General features: G+C 42.3%; 1 protein-coding gene across 1 annotated transcript; it reads left to right on the top strand.

Annotated features, from left to right (window-relative positions):
• Nucleotides 1–4,694: 4,694 nt before the first annotated feature.
• LOC147825182 (syncytin-2-like) lies at nucleotides 4,695–5,450 on the top strand. Its single transcript, XM_087187144.1, has one exon. The coding sequence runs from the start codon at nucleotides 4,695–4,697 to the stop codon at nucleotides 5,439–5,441; it is 747 nt and encodes a 248-aa protein (XP_087043270.1). The 3' UTR covers nucleotides 5,442–5,450.
• Nucleotides 5,451–12,032: the final 6,582 nt, after the last annotated feature.

Raw genomic sequence — 12,032 nt, 5'->3', positions numbered from 1 at the left:
AAGACTGGCCTCTGGCGTGGCCATTAAAAGACACCCTCACCCATCTCAGGGGTATAGGTCAAAGTCAAAATCCTAAACAGAGTGCCAAAGATCTGGCCTGGAGGGACCAAGATGGTAATCAGGGCACCATTCAACCTTATATCATCTCAGGGTTGCCTGTCAATCTATGGGGGAGAGACCTATTATCACAAATGGGGCTAATTATTTCCAGCCCCAATGAAATTGTCACTATGCAGATGTTTAAAAATGGGTACATTCCAGGAACAGGGCTGGGAAAACACCCTACAAGCCTTACTCACCCCATTGAGCCCGTCCCTCGGCCCCCTCGAGCAGGGTTAGGCCATTTTCCATAGGGGTCATTGACACTCCTGCGGTCCATGCTGAAAAGATCACCTGGCTCTCAGATGATCCAGTGTGGGTCGATCAGTGGCCCCTCTCCAAGGAGAAGTTATTGGCGGCTCAACAGCTGGTGCAGGAACAGCTTCATGCTGGCCATATCATTCCTAGCCATTCCCCTTGGAATACTCCCATTTTTGTCATTAAAAAACGGTCGGGAAAATGGAGGCTCTTGCAAGATCTCAGAGCAATCAATAAAACCATGGTACTTATGGGAGCTTTACAACCCGGTCTTCCCTCACCGGTAGCCATCCCCCTTGGATATTATAAGGTTATTATTGATTTAAAGGATTGCTTTTTCACCATTCCCTTACATCCTGCTGATCAAAAACGCTTCGCATTTAGCCTTCCGGCGACCAATTTCTGTGCCCCAATGCAGCGCTTTCAATGGCTAGTGCTGCCCCAAGGCATGGCCAATAGTCCCACCCTGTGCCAGTCATTTGTAGCCGCAGCACTCCAATCCACCCGAGACAATTGGCCTCAAATGTATATTATCCATTACATGGATGATATCCTCGTGGCGGGACAATTAGGAAGTGAGGTTTTAGCTTGTTATGCTGACCTTCGGCGGGCCCTTGAATCTCGTGGCCACCAGATTGCCCGTGATAAAGTTCAACTAACAGACCCTTACAGTTACCTCGGATTTCAGATGAAGGGACATCACATTTCCTCCCAAAAGCTTACCTTACGGCTGGACAATCTTAACACTCTGAATGACTTCCAAAAACTGCTCGGAGACATTAATTGGCTTATGCCCTATCTAAAACTCACCAAGCATGACCTGAAGCCTCTCTATGATACCCTACAAGGTGATAGCCACCCCACTTCACCTCGGGAACTCATGACCGAGGGGCGCAAAGCCATTAACACAGTAGAACAAGCCATCCAAAATCAAACAATTACCTTTATAGATTATAACTCTCCTTTACAATATATCATCTGCAAAACCTCTCTTTCTCCCACTGCTGTCTTTTGGCAAACCGCTCCCCTTTTGTGGGTTCATCTCCCAGTTTCTCCTAAGCGGGTCTTCTATCCCTATTATGTTGCAGTTGCAGACTTGGTTATCTTAGGCAGAGACCATGGAAAGATGTATTTTGGAAAGGAACCTGATGTCATTATCCAACCCTACCCTAAAGATCAGATCGATTGGCTTATGCAGACTACTGATTCCTGGCCAATTGCTCTCGCTTCTTATTCAGGGCTACTGGACAATCACTATCCTCCCAACAAACTCATTGACTTTGCCAACAGACATGACTTCATTTTCCCGAAAGTCACTTCTTGTTCTCCTCTGCCAGAAGCCCTATCCGTTTTTACAGATGGTTCTTCCACCGGGATGGCTGCCTATGTGTGGGACGATAACATTGTCCAATTCCAAACCGCCCACTCTTCGGCCCAATTAACGGAGCTACAGGCAGTCATAGCGGTCTTTTCTGCATTTTCTGCACGAGCTTTTAATCTCTTTACCGACAGTGCTTACATTGCTCAATCTGTCCCCTTATTAGAGACATGCGGACTGATCAAACTTGCTTCTCAGACTAGTGGCCTTTTCCTCCAATTACAAGATCTAATCAGAAAAAGATCTAAATCCTTTTTTATTGGGCACCTTCGTGCCCACTCTAACCTACCCGGCCCACTTGCAGAGGGCAACCGCTTAGCAGACCTCACCACAAGACCTCAGGCTTTTGCCTATTCAATAAATACTGATGCCTCCATTCCGATTGACCAGGCACGGAAGGCACACCAATTCCATCATCTTAATGCTCACACGCTTCACCTTATGTATAAGCTTACTAGAGAACAAGCTAGACAAATTGTTAAGGCCTGCCCTACGTGCACTCTGCACCTTCCTACACCTCATCTGGGAGTTAATCCTCGTGGCTTAATTCCAAATGCCCTCTGGCAAATGGACATCACACACTACCCTGAATTTGGCATTCTTAAATATATACATGTCAACATTGATACCTATAGTGGATTCATATTTGCCACCCTGCAGTCTGGGGAAGCTACTAAACATGTCATCGCTCATCTCCTCATTGCCTTCTCAGTACTTGGATGTCCACAACAAATTAAAACAGACAATGGTCCCAGCTATACCAGCTCTGGCTTCTCCAAGTTCTGCAAACAATTTGAAATAACACACATAACGGGAATCCCATATAATCCTCAGGGACAAGGCATTATAGAAAGGGCTAATCTCACACTCAAAATTACTTTAGACAAAATAAAAAAGGGGGAATGGTACCCTACCAAGGGGTCTCCTAGAAACCTGATATCACATGCACTATTTATTCTTAACTTTTTAAATTTGGATGCCAAAGGTTTATCTGCAGCCAACCATTTCTGGCAACCAGAGACGCAACGACAATTTGCCTCGGTGATGTGGAAAGACCCCCTGGACCACTCATGGCACGGGCCCGATCCTGTACTTGTCTGGGGCCGAGGATCAGTGTGTATTTACTCCAAGGAAATGAAGTCGGCCAGGTGGCTTCCAGAACGCCTAGTAAAACAAGTTGATAGGCGTGCTGATGATGCCGATGACCTGACATTGCCCAATCTCAACCAGTTAGTAATGGCGCCTACAACTGCTATCTATTGCTCATAAAGAGTATAGTATAATTCCATTTGGCTAGTTATATTTGGGTGCACCCTAATTTATACACTGTCTCAAACGTTTGTCTGTTGTCTGTTGTTTGCGTTCGTACAGTTGAGCTCAATATGTTCCTTCCCTTTTAAAGGATATTCGCCTATTGTTAAGTTGCCTCATAGATAAATGTTATTGAATTGAAGACATGTTTTCCTCCCCAGGTTGTTAATGGATCAAAGTACCCCTGGAATTTATTTTATGAAAGTAATGTATATTAGAAACAGTAATCAATTGCAATTGACAGTTGCAAATAGAAAAATATAGACTCTTGGTTGTCAAAATGAATATAGATGGGGACTCCCTTTGATGAATATAGAAGTGGCCACCCAGAAAATGATTATTCTGGTCTTAATTCATCAAAGGGACCCCTTAGTAAATTTTATATCATATAATCTTATGGGAGATATAGCATAGTGAATCTTATCTAAATAGGTTGTAAATTGACTGTATTGATTGTTCAGGATATTTAAACACTGAAAATGTTGTTACAAAGCATTCATAGTGGTTAAGTTCTGAAAATGTTATTGTAATATGCCCACATTGGTTATCTTCAAAAGCTCAATCAGGTTAGCCTAACTCTCTTATCTATAGCCCAGCCTTGTTTATATCGCAAGACAAATTCTGCTTACAGGCTTTGAAGATGATACCCCTGATCCTGTTGCACGGCCTGTTGCTGCTCCTGGCATCAACAACGGAGAGCGGATTTCAACCAGTTAACAAAGAACAATTGCTCACTGCTTTGTATGGTAACCCCTGTGATTGTACAGGGGGCTCTGGTAGGGTTGTGCCCTCAAGTTACACTCGCAGTACCGATTGCGGTGATAAGACTGCCTACTTAGTTTATGAGGCTGCATTAGCAGGAGGATATAACCAAAAATGGAAATGTGTCCCTAAACCTAAGATTATACCAACAGTCAATGACAAACCAGGGCCATGCCCTGCCGGGTGTGTCATGGCCGCCGAAATGCATTCTACCTGCTATATTGAGGCCCAGCAATGTACCCATTCCGACGGGAAAATATATTTAACTACTGTCTTGCAAAGAACTTACAGTGGCTCCGTCGGAGGCGACTGGGATTTTCCCAGCCCCAGAGGATACTCTAAATTTGGCCAGGCCTCTTGTCACGGCACTCCAGGCAAAGACGTCTGTTGGCCGCCACAGGCCCCCATCCATATATCAGACGGTGGAGGGCCTTCGGATCAGCTCCGGGAAGAACGAGTGCAAAAACAACTTGAAACTATCATCCAAGAGATGTATCCCTCCTTAAACTATCATCCACTGGTCCTTCCCAAACCTCGAGGCCCAGACCCTGATGCCCAAACCCTGAGTGTCCTAGAGGCCACTTATCATGTGATCAATACATCCAACCCAGCTTTTGCTGCAGGTTGTTGGTTATGCTTGACCCTTGGCACGCCCCTGCCTCTCGCCTTGCCGAATGTCGACCAAACTGACCACGCCAACAGTTCTAGTTACAATTGTAGCTTTTCCCTGCCCTTCAGGGTCCAGCCAGTACAGTTCAATGCCTCAGTTTGTTATCTAAATTTGGGCAACAACAATAGCTTCGACATACATGTTGGAGTTCAAAATTTCTCTCTCTGTTCAGTAGTGCTTAATGACTCTGCCACCATTTGCCCTGCCCCGGGTCACATGCTCGTCTGTGGAGGGAGCTTGGCGTTCACCTCCCTCCCCACTAATTGGACTGGGCTGTGTGTGGTGGCGTCTGTTCTCCCGGACATCTCCCTTATTCCTGGAGATGAGCCGGTGCCCTTGCCCAGCTTTGACTATATCGCTGGGCGACATAAAAGGGCCATCTCACTGGTCCCCTTGCTCATGGGGCTAGGGGTGTCCGGCACCCTTGCCACTGGCTCTGCTGGCGTCGGAGTGGCGTTACATTCCTATGCCAAATTATCCAACCAATTGATTAATGATGTTCAAGCTCTCTCCAACACTCTTACAGATATACAAGATCAGATTGACTCTCTGGCTGAGGTGGTCCTTCAGAATAGAAGGGGTCTGGACCTCCTCACAGTGGAACAAGGAGGGATTTGCATAGCCCTAAATGAACATTGCTGCTTCTATGCCAACAAATCGGGGATCGTCAGGGGAAAAATTCACGAACTTCAAGAAGATTTAAACAGACGACGACAAGAACTCATTCAAAATCCCCTCTGGACTGGCCTCAATGGTTTTCTCCCCTATCTCCTCCCTTTGTTGGGGCCTCTATTGGGTCTACTCTTGCTCATTTCCTTAGGGCCCATACTTTATAACAAAATCGTGGCCTTCCTAAAAGCCCAACTCAAGGCTATAAAGACAGCGCCCATACAGGTCCATTATAATCGGTTAGCCATGGCTGATCAGGATGAGTGCCTGGTGAGAGGGCTGGCAAGCCAATGACGGGCAACTGAGCAAGCATGCCATGCCTGAGGGAACTCTCGTACGCTGCCTAAGACAGGTGCCAGAGCCTTGATTCTCTGGTTAACCGAGGACGGGTAAGGTGCACGGTGCAGGCACGTATGTCGCTCTGACCCAAGACAGGCTCAGCCCCCGCAGGCTTGACTCTCCTGACGCTTTTCTAAAAAATAATTTTAAAGGGAGGACCTGTAGGGGGCCCTGCCCCCCCCGCTGGAACTCTTGAGTGCCTTCTACGGACATGCCCAGGCTTGCTGCAGGCCTTTGACGGACATGCCCGGGCTTGTTGCAGATCTACCCGGCAACAAGGAAGTATCCCCAGTACCCTCCTCTTGCTCCTCTCCTCTAGCCCTACGGTATATATGTTGTAGCAACTTCCGCAATAAATGAGACTTGATCAGAAACCTGTCTTGTCTCCATCTCTCGTGTCCCCTGTCCCCTCTCATCCTCGCTCCCCCTCTAGGGTCTTTGTTGACTTACCTGCGGGCCGGGACAGACATTCATCATTGGAAATTTGCACCATTACATAATCACTCATGATTCTTATTTTTTACCCATTCCCCTGCCCTCCCTTCAACCCCTCCATCCCTCCCTATTTACAAAAACTTTATTTTCATTTCCTCATATTAATCCCATTCCCTTCTTTCTTTCCCCTACCCCTCCCACTTTGCCTTCCCCTTGGCCCCTTTTCTTCCTATTTCACATAAACTATCTTTTAGTCCTTATTTATTCTTTCAGTTTCTTACAATAGAGAAACTATTCAGTATTTACACATCTGTCCTATTTATTTCACTTAAGAGTATTGCCTCGATGTGCATCCATTAAGCTATAAATGTCTCTAGTTTCTCGATCTTTATGTTCAAGAAATACTCCATTTTATTTTTAAAAACTCCATATTTTCTTTATCCAGTTTCCAGTTGATGGGCAATTGGGTTGTTTCCAAGTTTTAGCTATCATTAATTGTGCTGCTATGAATGTGGGGGCACATATATCATTGTGGTATGATTCTTTTAACTCTTTTGGGAAGATATCCAGCAGGGGAAAGCAGGGTCAAATGGGAATTTCAGTCTTAGTTCTCTGAGGTATCTCCATACTGATTTCCACAGTGGTTGCACCAGTCTACACTCCCACCAGCAGTGGAGCAGGGTTCCTCTTTCCCCACAGCCCCACCAGCATTTGTTATTGGTTGATTTCATGATAGCAGCCATTCTTTCTGGAGTGAGGTAGAATCTCAGCATTGTTTTCATTTGCATATCTCAAATGACCGGTAATGTTGAACATTGTTTCTTCTGTTTATTTGCTATTTCTACTTCTTTGTCTGAGAAATGTCTGTTCCTTTCAGATGCCCATTTTTGGATTGGGTCTTTGAATTTGGGAGGTCTGATTTTTTTAAGTTCTTTATAGATTCTAGATAGTAGACCTTTGAGGAACAGCAGGTGAAAAATTTTTCCGACATTGTGGGTTGTCTCTTCACACTGTTGGTGGTTTCTCTTGCTGTGCAGTAGCTTTTTAGTAAAAAGAGATCTCACTTGTTGATTGTGCTAGTTCATGGGCAACTGAGATTTTGTTCATAAAATCTTTTCCTAAACCAATATCTTCCAGAGTTCTACCTAACCTCTTTTCCAGTAGGTTCAGTGTTTCTGTTTTAATATTTAGATCTTTAATCCATTTTGATTTTAGTTTAGTGCATGGTGAGAAATATAGGTCTAGTTTTAATCTTTAGCAAGTTGAAACCCAATTTTTCCAACACCAATTATTAAAGAGGCTATCTTTCCTCCAGTGAGGATGGTTGGCTCCTTTGCGGAAGATGAGGTGGTGAGTATGTCAAGAGTTGCTTGTTCATCTTCTAATCTGTTCCACTGGTCCTCAGATCTGTTTCTTTGCCAGTACCATGCTGTTTTTATCATAGTAGCTTTGTAGTATGGTTTTAAGTTGGGTGTTGTGATACCACCTGCCATGTCTTTGTTGCCTCAAAATACTTTTGCTATTCTAGTTCTCTTCTTGTTCCAAGTGAATTTTTGGATTGTTTTCTCAAGGTCTATGAAATATGCTGCTGGAATTTCAATTGGGATTGCATTGACTCTATATAGCAGTTTTGGAAGTATGGCCATTTTTGCTATGTTGATTCTTCCTACCCAGGAGCAAGGGATGTTTTTCCATTTTCTGATATTATCTTCAATATCTCTTTTCAGAGATCCATAGTTTTCATAGAAGAGGTCTTTCATTTCTTTCGTTAGGTTGATTCCTAGGTATTTTGGTTTTTTGGATGCTATTGTGAAAGGACTTCTTTGCCCTGTTTCTCTCTCAGTGAGTGTGTTTTTTGTATGTAGGAAAGCTATTAATATTTTGTGTGTTGACCTTGTATCCAGCTACTTTATTTAATTTGCTTATTAAGTCTCGAAGTCTTTTGGTGGAGTCCTTTGGGTCTTTTATATAGAGTGTCATGTCATATGCCAACAATGATAATTTGACTCCTTCATTTCCTACCTTCATTCCTTTTATTTCTTTCTCTTGTCTAATTGCTGTGGCTAATGTTTCCAAAACAACATTGAACAGAAGTGATTATAGTGGACATCCTTGTCTTGTGTCTGATTTTTGTGTGAAGGATTTCAGCTTTTGACCATTTAGTATGATATTGGCTGTTGGTTTTTCATAGATGCCTTTTGTCAGATTGAGGTAGAGACTGTCTATTCCAATTTTTATGTAGTGTTTTTATCATAAATGTGTGTTGGATTTTAGATGCTTTTTCTGCATCTGTTGAGATGATCATATGGTTTTTTGTCCTTGGCTCTATTAATATAGCCTATTATATTTATTTATTTTGGTATGTTGAACAATCCCTGCATCCCTGGGATGAAACCTACTTGGTCAGGGTGTATGATTTTGATGATTTTCTGCATTCCATTTGACAGAATCTTATTATGGATTTTTGCATCTATCTTCATTAGTGAGTTTGGCCTATAGTTTGCTTTTTTAGTTGGTTCTTTCTCTGCTTTGGAGTGAAGGTGATGCTTGCTTCCAGCAATGAATTTGGGAGTATTGCTTCCTTTTCAATTTCATTGAAGAATTTGAACAGTAGTGCCAGTAGTTCCCCTCTAACTGTCTTGTAGAATTTGGCAGTGAGGCCATCAGGACCTGGGGTTTTCTTAATTGGTAAGGTTTTAATTACCTTTCAGTTTGATTGTTTGATATTGGATCATTTAGAATTTTTAGTTCATTTTTGTTCAACTTTGGGAATTCACACATATCTAGGATTCTGTCCATTTCTTCTGTGATTTCCATTTTATTGGCATATAGGTTCTTGAAGGAGGTATTGATAATCCTCTGGGTTTTTGCTGGGTCTGTTGTAATTTTACCTATTCCGTCCTAATTGGATGAATTTGAGCCTTTTCTTTCCTTTTATTGATAAAGTTGGTAAGGGTTTGTCAATTTTGTTTATTCTTTCAAAGAGCCAATTCTTTGCTTCATTGATTTTTTGTATCATTCTCTTAGTTTCCATTGCATTGATTTCTGCTCTGAGCTTTATAATTTCCTCCTTGTATGAGCTTTGCTTTTGTTCTGTTCTTTTTCTAGAAGCTTGAGGTTCAGCATCAGTTTGTTTAATTGGGCTCGCTCTGTTTTTTTCATGTGAGTATTCACTGCTATGAATTTTGCTTGTAAAACAGCTTTTTTCATGTCCCATTGATTCTGATATCTTGTCTTGTCATTCTCATTTAATTGTAGGAACTGTCTGATTTCTTATTTAATTTCCTCTGTGACCCATTGTTTATTCAGAAGTGTGTTGTTCAGTTTCCATGTGTTTATGAAATTCTTGTGATTTCTTTTCATATTGATCTCCAATTTCATTGTACTATGGTCTGATAATATACAGGGGATAACTTCAATTCATTTGCACTTACTTAAATATGTTCTATGAGTGAGTATGTGGTCTATTTTGGAGAACTACCTGTGTCCAGCTGAAAAGAATGTGTATTCTGATTTTGTGTGGTGGAACACTCTGTAAACATCTGTTACATTCATTTGTTCAGAGTTTGATTGAGTTTTAGTATTTCATTGTTTATTTTTTGTCTAGTTGATCTATCTATTTGTGACAGTAGGGTATTGAGGTTCCTCCCTACTGTAGTATTGGTGTTTATTCAATTTTTTCATGTCTGTCAGTATTTGATTTATGTAGTTGGGGACACTAGTGTTTGGTGCATATATATTTATGATTGTCATCTTCTCTCTTTGATTGTTCCCTTTACAAGGATGTTGTGTCCTTCTTTGTCTTTTTTAATCAGTTTTGATTTGAAATCCACTTGATCTGCAAAGAGTATAGCTACTCCTATCATATCCTTTCCTATCCTATCCTGTCCTGTCCTGTCCTGTCCTGTCCTGTCCTGTCCCGCTTTTGGGGGGCTTCCTGTAACATGGAGTATTATTTTCCACCCTTTAACTTTCAGTCTGAGTTTCTTTTTGAATTTAGTGTGTTTCTTGTATGCAGCATATTGTTGGATCTTGCTTCTTGACCCACTCTGCCAGTCTATTTCTTTTGATTGGTGAATTGAGGCCATTAACATTGATGGTTATAACTGATATGTATTGAATTATCATTATCATGACATTTTCTTTTGGTTGGATTCTCCCCCTTTGCATTAATTTCTTGTCATGCTGATGGATTCATTCTGCTTGGGCTTCCTGGGGTTGTGATCCTCATTATGTTTTCTTAGGATATTGTCTAAAATTTTTTGGAATGCTGGTTTGGCATTCATGAAGTTCTTAATGTGCTCTTTCTCATGAAAGTGTCTTATTTCTCCATAAATTTTGAAAGATAGTTTTATAGAGTACATCAGTCTGGGTTGTAGGCTGTTTTCCTTCAGGGCTTGAAATATGTCACCCCACACTCTTGTTGCCTTGTGGTTTTGTGTTGAGAAGTTTGCTATGATTCTGATGGGCTTTCCTTTGTATGTGATTTGTTTCTTTTATCTAACTGCTTGTAGAATTTTATTTTTCTGTTGGATTTTTCTGGCATCTGAACTATTATATGCCTATCTGTAGATCTTTTTTGATCAAAGCTAGCTGGAGCCCTATATGGCTCACTTATCTGTATGTCAAGTTCTTTTCCCCTATTTGGGAAGTTTTCTGCCATTACTTCTGTTAACAGTTTTTTCATGTCATCTACACTCTCTCCTGTTTCTTCATTGACTCCAATCAGTCTTATGTTACACTTCTTTGCATTGTCTAGCAGCTGCTGGATGGATTTCTCATGGTCCCTTACTAATTTAAAGAAAATTTTCTTTTCCTGGTCACTATTTACAATCTTATCTTCCATCTCTGAAATTCTGTCCTCACACTGGGTCATTCTGCTGTGTGTAGTTTCAGTGGAGTTTTTAATTTGGAAATCGGTTTGCATTTGTTTTATAGATTCCATTTGTTTCCTATGTTGGATTCCATCATGTTCCTCATCTTCTCTATTTTGTTTTATATATGTCCTCTCTAGATTTATTATTCATGTCTTGTACTATGGGCAAAATCTGTGCTGTTATCTGAGAAATTATTATTTTTTTTTTGAGAAATTATTTCTGATTTAATTTTTTCTAGATCCTTTTTTGTTTCCATTTCAGGGAGTCCAGGTTGTTTAACATCCAATTGTTCCATCACTTTTCCCTTTGGGGTTGCTTTCTGTGATCTGGAAGCTTGGTTTTTGAAACTTGTTTAGTGTCTTCTCAATTCAAAGGTGGGTTGTTGCTATCACCTGTTTTGCTCACTTCCTCTGCCCTGGGGGCAGCTCTGCTCCTAGGTGCTGGGGGCAGTGGTATGGTAGGCTGGAAAGCTCCTCCTCTAAACCAGAGATGACTCTGCCCCTTGCCCCTAGGGGTGGTGATATTGTGGCCCAAAAGGCTCCTCTCCTCCTTCGCCAGGGGCAGTTCTGTTCCTTGCCCTTGGGGCGGACATATGGTGGGCCAGAAGGCTCTTCCTCTCTGCTGGGTGGGGCTCTGTTTCTTGGCTCTGGGAGTGGTTGTATGGCAGCCTGGAAGGTTCACCTCCTAGGGCTGGGGGCAGTTCTGCTCCTTGGCATTGGGGGAAGTGGTATGGCAGCTCAGAAAGCTCACCTCCTCTGTGTTGGGGGCAGCTCTGCTCCTTGGCACTGGTGGTGATGGTATGGTGGGCAGGGGAAGGCTCCTCCTCTGTCCTGGGAGTGGCTCTGCTCCTCGGCACTGGGAGCAGTTGTATGGCAGCCCAGAAGGCTCACCTCCTCTGCTCTCAGATCAGCTCTCCTCTTTGCACTGGAGTCAGTTGTAGTGTCTTGAAATGTCTTCCAGAAGATTAATTAGCCTATCACTCTTAGTCTCAGGCTAAGTCTTTGGATATAAGCAAAAGGTAGAAAAATTTTCTGCCAAAGCATAACACACTGTCTAGAGTCCAACACCCAATGCAGTCATTGTTCCTAACTGAAACCTCCTGATTCTGGTCTTTACTGGCTGTATTTTTATCAGAATTCTGGTCTGCTGAGGTCTGACCAGAATCTCTCATCAAGTTTGGTTAATAGAGTTTAAGGGCTTAATTTTAAGTTGGCATCTTCCAATCTTTGCAAAT

Source organism: Heterocephalus glaber, unplaced genomic scaffold, assembly GCF_053883595.1.
Source record: "Heterocephalus glaber isolate CG9 unplaced genomic scaffold, H.glaber_assembly_v1.0 deba00001509, whole genome shotgun sequence".
NCBI classification, from domain to species: domain Eukaryota; kingdom Metazoa; phylum Chordata; class Mammalia; order Rodentia; family Bathyergidae; genus Heterocephalus; species Heterocephalus glaber.
This window is presented reverse-complemented; position numbering and strand designations above follow the sequence as displayed.